General features: G+C 35.9%; 3 protein-coding genes across 3 annotated transcripts; 1 reads left to right on the top strand and 2 right to left on the bottom strand.

Moving 5' to 3' along the window:
• Positions 1-1,948: 1,948 nt before the first annotated feature.
• LOC133879172 (uncharacterized) lies at positions 1,949-4,227 on the bottom strand. Its single transcript, XM_062317708.1, has 7 exons — positions 3,973-4,227; positions 3,631-3,879; positions 3,434-3,526; positions 3,266-3,367; positions 2,791-3,179; positions 2,337-2,691; positions 1,949-2,097 (listed from the first exon to the last, which is right to left on the bottom strand). The coding sequence occupies exons 1-6, from the start codon at positions 4,225-4,227 to the stop codon at positions 2,661-2,663; spliced, it is 1,119 nt and encodes a 372-aa protein (XP_062173692.1). The 3' UTR covers positions 1,949-2,097; positions 2,337-2,660.
• Positions 4,228-5,689: 1,462 nt separating this feature from the next.
• Positions 5,690-8,287, bottom strand: LOC133879171 (uncharacterized). The gene has a single exon (XM_062317706.1). It carries the CDS (start codon positions 8,285-8,287, stop codon positions 5,690-5,692), a length of 2,598 nt encoding a protein of 865 aa, XP_062173690.1.
• A 7,894-nt stretch (positions 8,288-16,181) lies between these two features.
• Positions 16,182-17,034, top strand: LOC133879170 (secreted RxLR effector protein 161-like). Its single transcript, XM_062317705.1, has 2 exons — positions 16,182-16,309; positions 16,590-17,034. The coding sequence occupies exons 1-2, from the start codon at positions 16,182-16,184 to the stop codon at positions 17,032-17,034; spliced, it is 573 nt and encodes a 190-aa protein (XP_062173689.1).
• Positions 17,035-20,534: the final 3,500 nt, after the last annotated feature.

Genomic DNA, 20,534 nt, shown 5'->3' with positions numbered 1-20,534 from the left:
TTTTGTGTATCATTATATGTAGTTACCTGTCAAACTTACCATTAAAGTCCTATATTATTCGATATTTCCACACCATATCATTAAAAATCAATTGTATAATGATTATACAAAAAGTAATCATTGGTATTAAAGTTAGACCACGTACATGCAATATAACAAAACTGACTACATGCAATCCAACCAAAATTTAGAATCAACCAGCCTATATATCCAACCATCTACCAACAATACAATAAAAAACCGTGAACAATACAAGAAAGAAAGAAAAAAAAAAAAAAAAAAAAAGCAATCAAAACAACATTAATTGGAAAATGCCATTGGAGTTTCTAAGTTGTCTTTTGACATTATCAAACACCATCTATGCATACATTTTTTCCAAATAGAATTGCTTTCGATTTGGGAGATGACATCCAAATAGAATTGCCACCTGATATGGTACTGCTTTCAATGCAACATCCAAAGACATCTTAGGCTTGGCAGTTCTAACCCCGGCTTCCGCCTGCAGTCAATAGCACCACAATGGCATTCATCAAGTTATGCATCATATTACAAGTACAGGGATACAACTAAAGAGTTATGCAATGGCTCATATTGATAATCTACATTTTCGAATTCTCTCAACAACACTACTTCATACCTCTCAAACCTCCCCTCAGTTCCTTGAATAGTTGAATAACTTTTATAATGCAACAGTAGCTACTAGCCAAAACGAAAAAACCATTAACAGAATATAGCATCTTATCAGCAAACATGTGTGCTTCCACCATTTTATTTTCTCTCTACAAACAGATCGGGCCGACCATGTTTTTTCCTTCAACGGCTAAAATTTGTCCTTGGTATAAGAAACTATTACCAGTAAAAATACCCTTACAAAATTTCAATCATTTAACATATTGGAGTGAACTAGTATACACTCAGTACTAGTTTTATAACTTCTAGGATTCAAGTGTGGTGTGGGTCCCTATAATTTAGAAATAGAATCCATTACCCTTCTGGTACCAAATAACTTCTTCAGTGTAAGAGACCATGGCATCATCAATGGTATCACGACAGTGCATGAGATAATTAAAAGAAAAAAAAAAAAAAAAAAAAAAAAAAAAAAAAAAGGGAAAGTTGCTAACCAGGCAGATGAGCAATATACAAATAGAAACAAGCTTGATCTTGCAGTGCCAAGAAGACCCTTTCCTAATATAGTATAAGGCCTACATACAATCAAACAGATAAACCATCCATCAGTGATACATCTAGCAGAACATTAGTTCACTAACAAAAATCCAACATTTATTTCTAAAACTGAAATCATAAAGAAATGGCATAACTGAATCATAAGGTTTGCTAATTAGCATATACGTATAAAGGAATGAGAAGGGATTTTTTTTTCTTTATCCTTTCTTTCCTTTTCCAATAACCTGGTTAGAGGGGAATTACATGAAGTCAAGCAAAGCTGAATTTCGAACTCACACCTTCAAATTTTGAAAAGATATAATTAAGATTAACCTACTACTAAAATAGGGAACATGAAACATTACATTTAACAGACAAATTCGTCATTTTTTCTATATGCTAAATCATGTAGCATTAACCGGCATAATCAATAGTAATAGTACCAATCTTAACTAACGAATAAGAGAACATTATATACCTTGTTACATCCAGGGACCAAATCTTGGAGCATTTTCATTCTCTCACTGATCTTCTCCCCTTGCCTGCCAATGTGGGCATGGCTATATATACTATTAACATTTGATACAGCCAAGACAACTTCAAGATAATGAAAACTGTCCAATAGATGATCAAAACCCCTTCCAATATTGCATATAAGCTATGAGTTTTCTCAAAAGTAAGCAAGAGCGTTAAGCACCATCACTTGGGCCCTTGAGCACTGCAATTTCTTGCTTATCTTTCTCTCTTGTCATCCCTGCATACACTTAAAAAAATAATTGTGTAATATAATTTTACTCTCTTGCTTTGTTTATTCAAAGTTCTTTGACCTTGATAAACATGTCAAGAGAGGTTTACTATTCAAAGTTTTAAAACGGAAAATTGCACGAAATCTCTTACCTTGTAATACAAACAATATTTGTTCGAATTGACAAGCTTCAACCATAATATAAGAAAGGGAAATAAATTGATGAAGTTAGTAATGTTCAACTATACAAATAGTATCAAATACTGAATCCTACATTCAACTAGCATATGCAATATGATTTAGAATCCCAAAAAAAAGCATATATGCACGTTAAAAAAATTAAAGATATTCCAAAAATCTTTGACAGCATTATTGCACAATTGAATTGTCAAATTTTGCCCCACAAAGGTGTGCTTGAGTAACTTACCATCACTTGAATCTTTTAGCGCCACAATTTCTTGCATACCTCTCTCTTTACATCCTACATACACTTAAAAATGAAATAGTGTTATATAATTTTGCTTCCTTGCATTGTTTACACAAAGTTATTTAACCTCGATAAACATGTCAAGGGAGGTTTACTAACTCAAAGTTCTTAAAGAGAAAATTGTCTGAAGTTCTTACCCTCTAATACAAACCAAAGCTTAAACAAAGTCTTAAACACAGTCTTAAACAAAGTCTTAAACAAAGTCATTATAACAAAGTCTTAAACAAAATACAACCTAAGTGCTCTCAAATGCCACTTTCATCATCAATGGCCTCCACTAGAGCTCCCTCCATGCCTAGGAAGAATATAATTCATATCAAAATCAATGATCTTTCTAATAATTATTTGATATTAGTGTGTGAAAAAATAAATGGAATAGGCAAGATTCTCTAACCCTCGAATATGTTGTAGTATACTATCCAACTGTGCCTGCATAGTATCATATGATGACTGCAGAGTAGCATTTGATGCCTGCAGAGTAGCATTTGATGCCTGCAGAGTAGTATATGATTCCTGCAGAGTAGCATTTGATGCCTGCAGAGTAGAAATGTGGGATAACGATTCTTCCAATCTTATCTCAGTCTCTTGCTGTTTAATCATGCACTCATTGTGGCCGGCAAACTGGGTGGGGTGGCGCGCACGCGAGGAACTTGACGGTGTAGGTATGACACCGCCTCCCATTCCTCGAACGTGTCCTGAGCGATGTCCCCTTAGCACTTGAGAAAATATTTCTTCTTCGATGGAATTCAAGTTGTCATCATTTGCCATTGACTCCATTTCATTCTGAACAAGCCACATAAACCTTAACTAAATAACTCTTGCATGTTAATTACACATATTTATCATGAATAAACATTTCGTTCACTTACATATAGCTTCTCAACCTCTGGGTTCACAAAAGTCCCGTTCTTTCTTATGTGGGTGTCCTTATAAATTGCGATAGGTTTGGGCCTTTGAGAAGTAGCCTTTGTCTACACATAGTTAACAATTACATTTAATAATGTTACTATAAAATTATAATACTATAAAATCCTTACCGTCTTGTAAATAACATTGACGAACGAACAGCTGCCAGCGGTATGATTTGTTACCATTTCGCTTCTATTTTTCTTATTTCGAGCAGACGTCTCCTTTAAAATTTAAACCAAAAATAAAATATTCATTAGGTTTCTTAAAATTGTATGCAAATCTTATCAATATTAATTGACTATTCAGGAAAATAAGATATATTTACCACCCAATACTTCGATTCGAATGAGTCATATATAGCAGGCCATTTTTCCCGAGAAACACCTTTAGGAACATTGTCCCTTGCCTCAACTTTAGCATTGGCCACCGCTGTAGAATCTGTCATATCAAGGCCTTCAAAATTTCGTTGGTAGGCTTGGTATAGCTCAGAGCGATACCTGCTATAACATTTTCCCAGTTGAAACCCTAAGCCACTCTGGTGTGATTTTTGTGACAAATCCAATTTGAAGTTATCCTGAGCCATAGTAATTACAAAAAAAAATGGTAAGATCTTTGTTACATTATTTGTAGCAAATGACATAATACACATAAATAATGAGAGTCGTACCATCACCAAAGCTTCTAACATCTCCTTCATTGAATTTGGGACATAGCTCCAGCGAACATGATGAAGGTCACAGTGGTTTTTCACAACCTCAGAAATCTCCCTCGACCAACATGAGGAATTTTCGCCGACAGGTGCCCGACACTCATCCTCAAATAGTAAATCGATCGGACCGTTCTTTACTAACTCATTCAACCTCTTGTTCTTGTTCTTACCCCTAGTCTTTCTAACAGATGTTCTAGTTGTTAGTGGAAACATGAAAACATAGTTAGTTGTGTCTAGAAAAGTAGTTTGAAAAGTGTCTACAACAAACCAACAAAAAAGACCATATGTTCACTTACAAGTCTGAGTGGGTATGGATCCATGTGAATCAATGTTTGTTGATGGGGGTATAGCATTAGGCGACTCATCATAATAATGGCCCTCCGATGACTCTAGTGGCACTGATGATAACATGTGTATATTGTCAGCCACATCAACAGGAGAAAAGTTGTCACAGTCCTCAACATGACACAGGCCTCGGCCTGCTCCTACTGTCTTTTTTCGTGTCTTCATTTCTTGAGGCTATGAGAAATCTGCTGACAACAATAAAAAAAATAAAGAATAAAAAATTGTGGATCAGGCACATAATTGAGCAATTTAAAAATGAAATGCAAAAAAGCAAATAAATTAGTACCCTATAAGCTTCGTACAATATGATAATACACTTCGTACTTACACCAAAATTGGTCATTATATTCAACACATGTCATCATCAGAGTTTGAATCATTAGTAGCCTGTGATGATTGTTCGTTTTCAGAGTACTCTGCATCTTCGGATTCCGTATCATAGTCGCTACATAACTCTTCTTCATCATCAGAGTTTATCTCATTCTCTTCAACTAAAGGGTTATCGTCAACCAAGAGGTTTGGGCCATCAAGTTGCACATATAATCCATCAATAGCTATTGTCGTATCATCTCTGCAAAATATAGTTGACTCTTCAACAATGGCAATATCACCCCGAACACAAACACTTTCTTGGTATGCCTCATCGTGGATTCCTTGATCATTATCTTCATTATCTTCATCTACTGCTGTTGGAATATAGTATATGTTTCTATTGGTCAACGTCTGGGCCACTTTCCAACTACCACCCAATTTGGGATCATTCAAGTAAAACACTTGTGCAGCTTGGCATGCTATGATGAACGGGTCAGATTCATACCATTTGTGAGAAGTATTCACTATGGTAAAACCTTGTTCCCTTTTTAATCCACTCGAACTCCCAGTGTCCCACCAATCGCAGTCAAATAGATACACGAAATTTCTGCCAATGTAACGTAACTCAATAACATTCTTCAACTCCCCATAATACTCATTGTTCGACGTGTCGTACCCACCTCGAACAACAACACCACTATTCTGGGTAGTACGAGTTTGTGCACATTCTTTTGTGTGGAACCTAACCCCATTCACAATGCAACCTCTATACGATCTAACTTGACGATCAGGCCCACATGCAAGGTTATATAATTCTTTTGGGACATTTTATGCATTACGCCCATTACTATATATATGATCTCGAAACCAACGTGAAAAATTGGCTTCATGCTTCTTTTGAATGTCATGGCAGCCTTCGCTTTGAATAATTTGATAGTGTTCATTACATATAAAAATAAAATTGTTTGTAATAATTGTGTCATTAGTAAACATAACGTAAAAATAAGCACACTCATTGCTACACTAACCGCAAGTACGAAACTGTTTCCTTACAGTTGCTAAGCACATACCACTTGGCCCTTTCAAAAATGTCATCTTCAAGTGTAACATATTTTGGTGCACCTAATGGTCGAACTCGTTGAGAGAACACATCCAAGCCTTTGTGAGCTTCTTCTAGGCAGCCGTCAGCATTTCTTTCTTCACGGTTCCATCTCGTCTCAATCCCACGCATCCACATGGAACAAAAGGTCAAACACTCATCTACTAAATAACCCTCAGCAATTGAACCCTCCGGACGTGCTCTATTCCGCACATACCTCTTATATTTACCAAGCGTCCTTTCAATTGGATACATCCAACGATATTGTACTGGTCCACCGAGTTCAGCCTCTCGAGGTAAATGAAGTGCTAGATGAACCATAATATCAAAAAATGCGGGTGGAAATATCTGTTCCAACTTGCATAGAATCACAACAATGTCAATCTTCATTTGCTTCAAGACATCTACTTTCAATGTCCGTGCACATAATTTCTTAAAAAAATCACTCAATTCATTCAATGTTGTACGTATTTCGGGAGTTAAATTTCCACGGATTGCAATAGGAAGTAAGCGTTGTATGAAGATATGACAATCGTGACTTTTCATTCCCGAAAGCTTACTAGGAAGCTTGTTTACACACCGAACAATGTTAGACGCATACGCGTCAGGAAACTTCACACATTTTAGCCAGTCACATAACTTTTTCTTATCATCCTTGGTCAAGGTGTACTTCGCAAGTGGCATCTTAACTCTTGCACCAACTTTTTGCAAGTGCAATTCTCTACGTATACCCATCTCACATAAATCTTTTCGTGCTTTGGCGGTGTCCTTTGTCTTCCCATCAATATTCATCAAAGTACCTAAGACACTATCACATATGTTTTTCTCAATGTGCATGACATCTAAATTGTGTCGCAGTTTCAATTTTGACCAATAAGGCAACTTAAAGAAAATACTCTTCTTCGTCCAATTCAACTCTTCATCTTCGCGATTTCTTTTTTTCCCACCTTTTCCCAATTGCACACCTTCAACCTGCATTAGTTGTTGCAACAATTGATCCCTAGACATTTCTTCAGGTTCCAATTTATGCTCCTCATTACCGTCGAACAAGTTTTTGTTTTTGCGCCATACATGATCCTGAGGAAGCCACCTACGATGACCCATGTAGCAATACTTATGCCCGTACTTTAACCGCTTGAATGTTGTATCCTTGTTACACCTCGGACACGCAAGTTTTCCCTTCGTAGACCACCCAGACAAGTTTGTATATGCTGGATAGTCGTTTATAGTCCACAGTAATGCCGCATGCAACTGAAATGTCTCTTTCGCCAATGCATCGTAAGTGCTTACACCTTCATTCCATAATTCCTGCAAATCATCAACCAACGGCCGCAAATAGACATCAATTTCATTTCCAGGTGTCGTGGGTCCTGGGATAAGTAAGGACAATATCATATTTGGAGCCTTCATACACCGCCACGGAGGTAAATTGTACGGAATTAATATAACTGGCCATATGCTATATGTTGTACTCATATTACCAAATGGGTTGAAACCATCACTTGCCAAACCAAGTCGCACGTTGCGAGAATCACGAGCAAACCATTCATGTTCTTCATCAAACTTTTTCCACACAATAGCATCAGCTGGGTGTCCTAAAATGTTGCCGTCATCTTTTCTTTCATCTTTGTGCCACCTCATTTGTTTGGCTGTATCTTTTGATATAAACAATCTTTGCAACCTTGGTTTTATTGGGAAATACCGCAAAACCTTTTGTGGAATTTTCTTACCAATACCTTTCACACAACTCCATCTTGAAGTGTCGCATTTTGGGCATTTTTCTTTATCAGCGTGTTCCTTCCAGAAAAGCGCACAATCATTCTTGCATGCATGTATAGAGTCATAACCGAAACCCAAGTCTCGAGTAAACAGCTTTGCTTCTCTGTACGAGCATGGCAATGTCTCTCCATTTGGAAGGACCCCCTTAATCAAGTCAAGCACCATATCGAATGCCTTGTTAGTCATGTTGCAAATCGTCTTTATATGAAGCATCTTCAAAATGAAAGCAATTTTTGACGATTTCTTACAGCCTGGATAAAGTTCACCCATGCCATTTTCCCACATTCGATCAAAAGAGGTTCTCTGTTTGTGATTGTCAGTCCTTGGACCCCAAGTAGTAGAGGATTCACCTATGTTAGCATCCACAAATGTCCCCATACGGATATCGCCTAACAATTCTTCAACCCCATCAATCTCCTCTATCATTGCATTCATATCAGTGTGCAAGTTGGCAGTCGCGTTCACCCTATGCAAATCTTCCCCATGAAATAACCATCGAGTATATGTTTGATCAATTCCGTAAAGAAACAAGTGAAGCTCAACCATTTCAATATGCTTATAATATCGATTTGTGCAATCACGACATGGACACCTCACCATATTATATGCATCTACACATCTACGTGCCATTCTCAAGAATTCTTCAACACCTTTTCGATATAGCTCGGAAGATCGAGTAGTTTCTTTCATCCAACTCTTATCCATATTGATGTCTCTATCACTAGTTACATTACTCATTGCCTACATTTAATCACATCAAACTCATTTCAAGCTATTTATAAGAATTAATAAAATTGTAACAATCAAAAAGACTCTTCGGCTAATTTTTAGAACTTGCAATTCACTTTAAACAAGTTTATAAATATTTTAATCTTGAATAAGTATGTTTTGAGCTAGAGCCATTCTAGTCCAAGAATCTAACAAGAAATAGCATATTCCGCCCGATTTAACAAGATTCCCTAACAGAATGGGGTAACAATATGTAAATTGTAGTTTCATGTTCTCTTTTGGTCGAAGTGTCAGTTTATAGTGGCATGTTGACAATGACTAGTAGTTGATAAAAGAAAAAAGGTACTTACCCCTAAAATTTACTTTAAAAAGGAAAAAAGTATATATATATATATATATATATATATATATATATATATATATATATATATATATATATATACATGCTTGGACACTTGCACTTTTGTGGACCCTTTATTCAATTACCGGATTATATATATATATATATATATATAATCCGGTAATTGAATAAAGGGTCCACAAAAGTGCAAGTGTTCAATCATGCTTGGTTTCTTTGAAACCTAAAGCTAAATGTTTTATAGGTATAATCCCGTAATTGGATAAAGGGTCCACAAAAGTGCAAGTGTTCAATCATGCTTGGTTTCTTTGAAACCTAAAACTAAATCCTTTATATATATATATATAATCCCGTAATTGGATAAAGGGTCCACAAAAGTGCAAGTGTTCAACCATGCTTGGTTTGCATGAAACCTAAAGCTAAATCTTAAATATATATATATAATCCCGTAATTGGATAAAGGGTCCACAGGTAAACAATTTTTTTTAAAAAAAATAAAAAAATCAAGATGAATAAAGAGGGCTAAAAAACAGATACTTGGTTGAAAAAAAAAAATTTCAGTTTATTTTAATAAATTAATATCTATCCTTAAAGTATTGAATTTTATATCTATTTTTAATAAAATATGGGATTTTCATATGAATTTGTAAAATTATATATAAAAATCACATATTCTAAAAATAGATATCAATTTAATAAATTGCATTGGAAAAAAAATTTCCTCTCACCAAATAATTTAAAGAAAGACTTTATCCCAACTCTTTGGTCTTTAGGATTCTTTTTACTCAAAAAAGAAAATTGTGTATATACTCTAATAAAGCAATAATTCAAAATCATCTTTTGATTTTTTTTCTTTTCTGGGTCCAAAATCATCCTTTGAACCTTGAAGTCGTGTAAAAATAGAGTCCACAAATTGCACCAAATTCCTCGCCACTAGTTTATAACCAAATTCAGAAAATATAACCCCCTCTCCAAGTAATCATCACTTCAACCTACTTCCTGAACAATCGATACCATGGGCGTGGATTAGACAGAAAGCTGTCACGTATTATTTCTTGATTCACCCTACTCTTTTCTAGAATTTTTTAAGCACTACTCTTGCTTTCAAACCAAAACTAAAACAGAGTTGGGTCCCACACATGTACAGAGATTCTCTTCTAGCCCCGGCCAGCCACCTCTCTCTCTCTCTCTAAAATTTAGCTAAAAAGCAAATTTAATTAAATTTAGATGCTTCCAATGTTTCCTCTCTTGGTGAAAGTGATGGATACAAGAACGGGGGGCTGGCCTAAATGAAAGTGAAAAGAAATGATCCAGAAAGCAAAAGAAAAAGAAATATACAAAGGGGGGCTGGGGAGGAAGAAAATGGAACCAGAGAGCAACGAGGAATGAATGAATAAATAACTGCAAAAGGAACTAAGCTATTTTCTGTGGGTTCCACTGGCATTGGCTGCTAATGATATTATTTTGTGCTTCTGATTATGACACAGGTGTATCTGTAAACCTTATACGGTGGGGGAGGGCAGATTGAAAGGGCGGGCTGTGGAAGAGTTCCCATGAAACTGGGGGAGTTTGGGCAGCAAGAAGAAAAATGCAAAATGGGCAGAGAAGCAGTACAGTTCAAACAATTGTGTTCTAAAAGCTGTAATGCCTCACCGAATGTTCCAGCACATCACGACTTGGCATGGGCACACAATCTCCTTCACTCAGATACCATTTTTGTATATCTTGAATGTCGAAACAATCCTCACATTCTCAGCATTTGCCACTGTTGGGCTCTCTTCAATATCCACTCATGAGCAAACACCATGGAAACATACGTAAGAAGATTGGAAATTTCCTAGTTTAAATACCTTTTAATTAAACTAAAAGGTCCAAAAACAGGGATTAAATACAAAACCCAAAATCACTCTAGAAATCTTGGATAACCCAAAAAGGCAAAGTAAATTTGTGATTCATAGCTAGTTCAGAAATTCCACAGAACAAACCCAAAATCACAAACACCCATCAGAGTTTTAGATTAGAACACAGCAAAAGATATCTTATATCTACCAAGCAGCTTAGACTCACGCAAAGCAAAGCAAAACCATGAATGAAAGAACAAGAAATAGTCAAGTAGATTTGTGTACCTTGCTTCTTGGTGAAATTTGTAAAAACCCTAGAGTTGGTTGCAGATAATTATGCAAAAGGGGAGAGTCTTTCGCAGGCAAAATAAGAGGAGAGGAAATAAAATAGTCATTAGTATCAGAAATTTTGATTTCTGTGCCAAAACTTAGAATTGCGCCAATAGTATTTGTGCGTGCCATTTATTTTAGTATTAGCAGCGACAGTAGTCGCTGCTAATAATAATTATCAGCGGCGACATTTTGAAGTCGCCGCTGATAGGTATCAATAGCGGCGATATTTTGAGTCGCCACTATTGATCCCATTTTTTTTATTTTTTTTTTTTAAATAAAGGAAACTAGTTCAATAAAATTATTGAAAAAATTACAATTTAACTCTCCAAATTACCACCCGTTTTGCGTCTAGCCCCACAAACAGCCAACACTCTAACTCCGGTCTCTCAAACTACCAAAACCTTTTAAAAATGCACCATTTGGAAAAATTTCTCCATGTTACCCCTGACACATGTCATTTTTCAATTATTTTTTTTTAAAAAAAAAAAACACTAAAAACTAAAAAAAAAAAAAACAAAATAAAATAGTAAACTAAAAAAAAATTAATTTTTTTTTCAAAAAAAAAAAAGGAAAATGGGGTGGCCTGTGAGAAACCCTGACCCCTGGGGATTTCGGGGCACCCCAAATGGATGCCGGGGTGGTCCTCGCGGCTACCCCTAGGGGCCGGGGTCGCCTGCGAGCCACCCCAGAGGTGGCGTCGGCTACCTCTGGGGGTGGCTTCCAGGCCACCCCTCTCCCCACCGACAGCCACCCCAAAACACTATATTTTCTATTTTTTTTAAGAAAAAATATAAATAAAAATTTCCTCTTTTTTTTTTTTGTTTTTTAATTGAAAAGTGACAAGTGGCAGTGATAATATGAGGATATTTTGTCAAATGTGGTCTTTTTCAAAGGTTTTTGTAATTTGGGAGACTGGAGTCAGAGTGTTGGCAGTTTGTGGGGCTAAACACAAAACGGGTGATAATTTGGGGAGCTAAAATTATATTTTTCCAAAATTACATTAAAAAAAATGGATAATTGCACCATTGGTCTTTGGGGTATGCCATAACTACAAATCACTCCCTATGGTTTAAAAAGTTCATAAGAAGTTTTTGTGGTAAACTATAATTACAAATCGATCTTTAGAGTCAAATTCCGTTACAAAATTTCTTCGAAAAATAAATAAATAAACTTATTTAAAAAAAAAAAAAAAAAACAAAATCAAAATCAAGAAGGAAACCATGGACTTTTAATCCATAGGGAGTGATTTGTAATTATGGCATACCTTAGGGACCAATGGTGCAATTATCCCTTAAAAAAATTAGGAAAAATTTCACTTAATTATCACCACTTTTGCAATGTCCTCCCTAAAGTTCAATTCATCTCAATTTAGTGTATCCATATTTTAATTGTTTACAATGTCACCCTCCATTATGATTTTTCGTTAAATCTCATAAATATTACCGAAACACCTCGTTAAAAAAAAATATTGAACTAAATTAAGATAAATTGAACTTTAAGCTGAATATTGCAAAAATGGTGACAACTTAGGGGGTTAGGATCAATCGCACATTAAATCCAACATTCACTGTGTATTGATTGATCGGACTAATGCACTATGATCAATCACATAGTCTATCAATCATATTATTCTATCATGATCGATCATACTACAATACTAGGATCGATCGGACGTTCGATTGTGGTACGATCTATGATCAATTATGGTACGATTAATGTGATCGATCGTAGTACGATCTATGTGATGGAACGTGGTACGATCATGTGATCGATCATAGTACGATCTATGTGATCGTTCATGGTACGATTAATGTGATCGATCGTAGTACGATCTATGTGATGGAACGTGGTACGATCATGTGATCGATCATAGTACGATCTATGTGATCGTTCATGGTACGATCTATGTGATTGAACGTGATACGATCTATGTGATCGAACATGATACGATCATGTGATCGATCATGGTATAATCTATGTGATCGAACGTGGTACGATCTATATGATCAATCGTGGTATAATCAATGTGATCGATCGTGGTATGATCTATGTGATCGATCGTGATATGATCTATGTGTTCGATTGTGGTACGATCTATGATCATTTATGGTACGATCAATGTGATCGATCATGGTACGATCAATGTGATCCCGCGCGCTGTACCCCAAAATTTAGAGCCATTTTTGAAGAAAATGATTTCAGATGGAGACGTTTTCTTCCAAAACGGCTCCAATCAATTACAAATTTGAAAATAATCTAAAAATAAAATAATATATATATATTTTTTAAAAAAAAATTAAAGAAAAAAAATTAAAATAAAAAACAAATTTTTGTTTAAAAAAAATTAAAATCTATCATGATCGATCAGACTAATGCACAAGGTCGGATGGTCTATCGATCATATTATTCTATCATGATTGACCAGACAATCACTACAAAAGGATTCTATTATTCTATCATTATTATTTTTTTTTCTATTTTTTTATTGTGTAGGGTCAATAGCGGCAACCCCAATTGTCGCCGCTATTGACCAATTATTAGCGGCGACATCTGAATGTCGCCGCTATTGATTTAGCATTAGCGGCGACTTTCTATGTCGCCGCTAATGAATATGATTTTTTATTTTTTTCTTTTTTTTTATTGTGTAGGATCAATAGCGGCGACCCTAATTGTCGCCGCTATTGACCAATTATTAGCGGCAACATCTGAAGGTTGCCGCTATTAATATAGCATTAGCGGCGACTTTCGATGTCGCCGCTAATGAATATGATTTATTATTTTTTTCTATTTTTTTATTTTGTAGGATCAATAGCGGCGATCCCAATTGTCGCCGCTATTGACCAATTATTAGTGGCGACATCTGAATGTCGCCGCTAATGAATATGATTTATTATTATATTTTTTTTATTCTGCAGGGTTAATAGCGGCGACAAGTTGTCGCCGCTAAAGATCTAATGTATATTTGGGGCAACTTTTTAACGGCGACAGGAAGGTCGCCGCTAAAGATCATTCATTAGCGGCGACCTCTAGATGTCGCCGCTAATGATGTGTCTTTATCGGCGACTTTGGTGTCGCCGCTAAAAAGTTGGCCGCTAATGTGCAAATTTCTTGTAGTGCAAAAGGGGTGGCTCGACCACCCGCTTAAGTTTTTATTTTATATATTTTTTTTATTGTGACTGACATGCATATATTATAAAATGATTAGTGTTGACGTAGCATTTAAAAAATTTTCATCAAAATTTTGGACGGAAGTTGCGTGGAAGGACCTATTATGATTTTTATTTTTATTTTTTTCCTTACTACAACCAGCTGTCAGCCAACTTTTATACCCTGTAGAGCTAATTGCAAATTGGCATAACCATTTGAAGTGATTTTACATTTATCCATTTTTTATTGTGGGGACTTAAACCAAGCTTGGTATTTAGGGCCACATGCGATTAGCCACGTGTCTGATGCTTATCCACGTTGCTAATTATTAGCCACATGCAGTTAGCTACGTGGGTTTCGCGTAGTTAATCCGGTTGTTACTAAATGTCACTTAGCAACGTGTATTTTTATACATGTAGTTACTTAGCCACGTGCCACTCACATGTAGCTAAATGCATTTTATTTTTGAAAAAAAAAATAAAATAGACACTTTTAGCCAGGTGAAACTAACACACGTTGCTAACCACCAAATTTTTTTTTTTTTTTTTTTTGTAATAATAATAAAAAAAAAGAACAGAAATTAATTTTTATTCTTCTTTCTTTCTTTCTTTCTTTTTTTTTCGGCAGTGCCCTCGCCAAAAACTTTTTTTGCAATTTTTTTTTCCCTCGCCCGAAATTTTTGTAAGGCCGGCGAAATCTTCACCTTCCTTCCCCATGAAATCCAATCCAAAAAATCCTCTGTCGACCACATTACCAAAAAATACCAACAAAACACAAAAGAATCACCAACAAAACACCAAAAAATACCAACAATCACCTTCCTTCCCCCATGAAATCCAATCCAGAAAATCCCCCAAAAATCACCAAAAATCCTCCGTCGACCACATTACCAAAAAATACTAACAAAACACCAAAAAATACCAAAAATCACCAAAAATCACCTTCCTTCCCCCATGAAATCCAATCCAGGAAATCCCCCAAAAATCCTCTGCCAACCCGCATTACCAAAAAATCACCAACAAAACACTAACAATCACCAAAAATCAACAACAAAAACCAAAAATCACAACGTCGTCGTTCCTGTTTTATTGGTGAAGATGCATGTTTACCGGAGACGTAGCGAAATGAAACTACCAAAAAAAAAAACCCAAACTTTCAGATCATAGAACTCAAGAAAAAGAAGGAAAAAAAAAAAAAAAAAAAAAAAAAAAAAAAAAACCCTTGGCTTCACCGGCGTCGGGCCGTGACCCTCCGGACTCCGGCACCGTCGTCGACCACGCTCTCTCTCATAATCGCTCAAGTTCTCTCTATCTAGCTCTCTCAGTCTCCCTCTCCATCTCCCTGTTTGTGTGAAAAAAAAAAAAAAAAAAAAAAAAAAAAAAAAAAAAGAAGAAGAAGAAGAAGAAGAAGGAAAGGCGTCTATGTAAGGGAAAAAGGGGAAGAAGGAAGAAAATAGAAGAGGAAAATGAAAAGAAAAGTCAAAGGTGGCGTAGGGAAATGAAACGAGGCAAAAATAAAAAATAAAAAAAAAATGAGAGAGAGTGAGAGGAGGAAATGAAAATTTAAAGAGGGAAATGAAAAGTTAAAAGGGGAGAGGGGGAAATTAGAAATGGATTGGAGGGAATTACTTAGCCACGTGGTTTACGTGCCACGTGGCCAATTGCCGATGTGACCAATAAATCACGTAGCTAAAATTTCAATCCTAAAAAAATTCAAAAAAAATTTCAATTTTTGAAAAATATTTGGAAAAAAAAAATGAATATTTTAGCCATGTGTCTTATTTGCCTCGTGACAATTATACACGTGGCTAATTGGCGACATGACAAAAATACACGTGGCTAAAAACCAATTTTTTTTGTAGTGAAGGCCTTACAAATGGAAAGTGTTACCTCTAGTCAATCTATCCACACACGATGGCTACAACAAGGGGTATAGAAACGGGGCGGTTATTAACTGCTAATAACTGTCAACAACCACTAACTTTATAATCGAAAAATAACCGCAATCGGATAACCTGGATACCCTAGTTGTAGTTACCAATTATAGGGTTTTAGAAATCCAGTTAATAATTCTAACGTCATTATTTTCTCCTTTTTCATGTGTGCTCACGGCTCCCGAGTCCCTGCCTACATACTTTCTCTTCTTTTCTTCTTCTTTTCTTCTTTCACATCATCGCCCACTCACCCCAATGTTCCTACTCTCAGATCCAGTCACAGCCAGAGCAATGAGCAGCCTCCCACTTTCTCTTGTCACTCTCCCTCTCAATCTTGCTTCTTCAGACTTGACTTTCATCTCCGGCTTCCACGAGGACGACTGGGTTGTCAATGTTGAGCACTACTCTGACCGTGAAAGGTCTCTCTCAGTATCTCTACTCTCCTAGAGGTCATTTCAGATTTTTGTAGATTTGGTTGATGGGAAAGATTTGCAAATTACTATAAGTATTTTGAAAGTCTTGTGGGTGGTTTTTATGGGATTTTACTAGCTTTAACCTTGTCTCTTTGTGTTTTTCTTTAGTGGCATAGCTACAGACAACTAGCTAGGTTGTCTATCATATTTGCTGGCTGCTGCAACTCCTGCAAGTACTTCCTTGTAATTTCTATATCTAATTTCTCAACTTACTGTTGGTCAGCAGATTCCAGTCTAGCCCTAGATTGGCCCATTCAAAAACAGTCAAGAGGATGTTGAGATACATCAAAGGAACGGTGGACTATATACTGTGCTATCAGGGTTTAGATTTGCGACTTGTTGGGTATAGTGATGTCGATTGGGGCAGTAACATAGATGAGCGCAAATTGACATCTGGATATGCGTTCTTGCTTATTGGCACAATTACATGGATTTGCAAGATACAAATCTGTATAGCTTTATCAACCATGGAGGTAAAGTATGTAGCTTGTTCAACAGCTGTTCAGGAAGCTATTTGGTTAAGGAGGTTCCTTCAACATCTTGAGATTATCGTGGATGCTCTGGATCCTGTGACGATTCATCGTGATAGTACAGCAGCTCTTGCCTATGCTAAGGACCCCAAATATCATGGGAGAACCAGACACATTTACATACGGTATCACTACATTTGAGACATGGTTGCGCAAAAGGAGGTGGTCCTGAAACACATTTCTATGAATCACAAGATTGCAAATGCCCTGACAAAACCTATAGCTAAAGATGTTTTTCAGGCTCATGTTAGGAGTTTAGGACTGCGTATAATGTAATTGTTTGTTATTCAATTGACTATTAATGTACTCTTTTGGGATATTTATTTATTATTGCATATGATGTTATTCATTATTTTTTTGTTTGGGTTTATCATATGGCATATTGATTAATATGATTGGTTCCATGGTATGAAAGGTATGTCGACAGGCCAAGATCGGCTCACTCACACGAGCGATCCACTTTGGCGCTTAAGTAGCGAGCAGAGATGGGATGTTGTGTCCCTTGATACTTGTTTAGCAAGTAAATGTAGTTGACACAAACACATGTTGCCTTAGTAGAAGCTAAGATGAGGTCTATGGTATTGTTTAGACTGCGCATGGATAGCCCACAATCTATGTAGCTTTTGATCAGCCTAATGTGATACCTTAATTTGGCGCCTGAGATGGTGAGGAAATTGAGGACTTGGGTTAGGCACTTGAGTAGCGACTAGACTAAGATCTGTACGACGCATTGAGTTTAGACATACGCTCTTTTTTTTTTTTAGGAAGAGAACTTCATTGTAGTATGTATTTTATACTACATGTGCTTATCTGACCAACTGTGGAGATGAGTAAATCGATCCTTACTTCTTCAGTATGTGAGTCCCTGAGTCATTTATGGCTCTATATTATGCCATTGTTGACTTTTTGACTATGTCATTAGACGGAGGTCTTAATGTTTGCTACTCTAGTACATTACCTATGACTATGATTGATGCAGTCTAAAGGGACATAGTCCGGAAAGCGATTGGACCAAAGTTGAGTGACATGAGGGCGAAAGGAAGACTATTTGGTAACACATCACTGAGTGTATTCATTGTCGACAGGTTAAAGCGCTACGTAGTGATAGCGGCATAATTGTGAGTGCATCACGGTAATTATGGGTAGGTCAAACATCGTTCTAAGTTTTTTGAACTTGAGAGGATTAGAGGTGTTTGATCGAATGTGTTCGGATGAGTCTAGGGCATAACGAGACATTTTTTCATTTTATGATGTTGTTATGCTGGTCTTTTTTCGTTAAATAGGTATAGTGCTCCAACCCTTTTATGCATGTGTTCTCGGTGGTCGTACGATTTCTTTGCAAGTATGAATAATGAAAGATACTTTGAGAGATACATGACTGGGTCATGCTTGAAAATAGAAATTGACTTCAAAAATAAAGTGTGTGTGCACAAGTGTCAACAAAAATTAAAGCACAACGGAAAGTAAATGACACACAGATTTTTGTTGACGAAGTGAAAACTCAATTAAGAGAAAAACCATTCCGGGGCAGCCAAACCCACGAATTTCACTATTCAGAAGACAAAGCTAGATACAAGACAGTAACACTCACATATACCCGATCCAGTAGTCGTAACTTAATCTCTGACGTGTAACCCAACACGAACGCTTCCCAACTAGGTTCACCTACCTGAAGGGGTCTTCAATGGAATCATTTATCTTAGAGCCGACCTCTAAGATAGACTTCGGTTGTAGCATGACAACAGCACACTTGATAGGGCTTCAGAGGAAATATCACGTCTTTGAGCAGTTGTGGAATTCAATACCGAATTCTTACAGCTCTAGGTGGTGCCCAGAGGCCTCTATTTATAATAAATTGTGTCTTTAAGTTGTCAATAATTTAGACAGACATTCAAATCTCTCAACAAATCTTATCCATTTCTTTAATCAAGGTCTTTCATTCAAAGGCCTTGATGTACATATGGGTAGGCTCCACCCCAATATGTATTAAGTTGTACAATAGTCGGGTAAATGTTGTAATTTTAGCATTTTCTTTCATTCAAATGCTCACGTACATTTAATTAACATTTTAAAAATTTGCCAGCTAGCAATTTCCATCAAGCCTGTAGTACCAGGTTTAATTATTGATAGTTATCCAGATGACGTCATCGCAATGAGATCACCCTGGATACGTCATTCAAAACATAAGGGTCGTTGGTCAATTGGTTTTTTTTTTTTTTTATTTGTTTAAATGGTTAGTAAGTTGGGGTCTATGATCAATTTTCTCAGATTTAGTAAAACATCATTCCAACAAGGTAAAAGATATAATTATGGCCATCTTCACTGTTAATAAAATGGAGAAGTTTTAAACATATGAGGTAGATGTATTGTCTGATTGAGACAAAAGACTCCAATAGACTCCAACAAATATTAATGAGTGTATTATTGTGTTTGTGTCAACTTCGATCTATATAAAATCAATGAGTTGTTCGGTGTTAGGTGTTAGGCGTTAGACACCTATATTACCACTTTAAATGACTCTTTAAGTTTATATTCTGCTCTCGTTGGCTTAATTGTTTACAATACAAAGGTCCATATATTATAGGGTAGGGAATAAACACAAATGTATATTCTAATCAAATTTCTGTAAGGATTTGATTACAATCAACACTTAACTAGAGAATATTTTGATATTGACCTTATATCGAATAGTTGAAAAATATATTATATATTATATTTCTCATATATTATAACATCTATTATAACATCTCCGATCAAGCTCAATGTAAAAGATCTTGAAATCTTAAGTCTGAAAACATAAATTTGGTTTTTTTTTTTTTTTAATGGCGGCAGTGGAGGAAGCTGGTCAGAAATGGCTGGTGAAGACCGACAATGGACACTGTGCTAATCATTTTGGTAAGTGCGTTTGTTTTGAATGTATTAAAGTTTTCCAATAATGAAGTCTCCTTTGTTTCATTGATCATGTGTCAATATATGTGAGAACACATGGAATCTTTCTTCCTTTGAAAAGCAAGATGCATGTGTTGTCTACATATTGCCTCCAAATTGATATAATTAGTTGATGTTTTAATTTAAGAAATAATAACCTACCTTGAAATCTCGTCTTATATTTAGGGTATTACATGATTATCTCATCATTTACTAATTTCCTCTCCCTCTCCTCTTCTCGGTTGTCCTTCGTCATTCAATCATTTGTTTTTTTTTGGAAAATTTGAAACTTCATGAAACTAGTGATTATTGCTCTTAACAATACAATGACAAGGATACAATTAAGGCTATGTTTGTATTGACATAAATTGTTTTTAGTTGAAAAATATTTTTTGACATTTGGCTGGTACGAAAAATGAGCGACAACAAAAAACGGTTGACAACTCCCGAAAACTTTTGAAAAAGGTTTGGCAAACTATAGTGGTGGTCTGGTGGAGGTCCGACGGGTTCTGATAGTAGTCTGGCAAACTTTGACAATTGTCCAGCAGCTTCTGGCGAACTCCGATGAAAAATGGTTTACAGTTATATATATAAACTCTATTTTACAAAAATTAATTTTTGGGTAAACTGAAAATATTTTTCATTTGACCATAATTTTCGGACATACCAATTACCCAAAAAATAAGAAAAAATGTTTTACAAATACTATTTGA

The sequence above is a fragment of the Alnus glutinosa genome, chromosome 10 (genome assembly GCF_958979055.1).
Source record: "Alnus glutinosa chromosome 10, dhAlnGlut1.1, whole genome shotgun sequence".
Taxonomy (NCBI): domain Eukaryota; kingdom Viridiplantae; phylum Streptophyta; class Magnoliopsida; order Fagales; family Betulaceae; genus Alnus; species Alnus glutinosa.
This window is presented reverse-complemented; position numbering and strand designations above follow the sequence as displayed.

What these genes read in the sequence shown, in the direction of transcription:
- LOC133879172 (XM_062317708.1), bottom strand. Translation starts at nt 4,227, where the DNA reads ATGTTTCCACTAACAACTAGAACATCTGTTAGAAAGACTAGGGGTAAG. An exon ending in TCAATGTTATTTACAAGACG is followed by an intron (nt 3,368 to 3,433) that starts GTAAGGATTTTA and finishes AACTATGTGTAG; the next exon opens with ACAAAGGCTACTTCTCAAAG. An exon ending in ATACTACAACATATTCGAGG is followed by an intron (nt 2,692 to 2,790) that starts GTTAGAGAATCT and finishes TATTCTTCCTAG; the next exon opens with GCATGGAGGGAGCTCTAGTG.
- LOC133879171 (XM_062317706.1), bottom strand. Translation starts at nt 8,287, where the DNA reads ATGAGTAATGTAACTAGTGATAGAGACATCAATATGGATAAGAGTTGG.
- LOC133879170 (XM_062317705.1), top strand. Translation starts at nt 16,182, where the DNA reads ATGAGCAGCCTCCCACTTTCTCTTGTCACTCTCCCTCTCAATCTTGCT. An exon ending in CACTACTCTGACCGTGAAAG is followed by an intron (nt 16,310 to 16,589) that starts GTCTCTCTCAGT and finishes GTTGGTCAGCAG; the next exon opens with ATTCCAGTCTAGCCCTAGAT.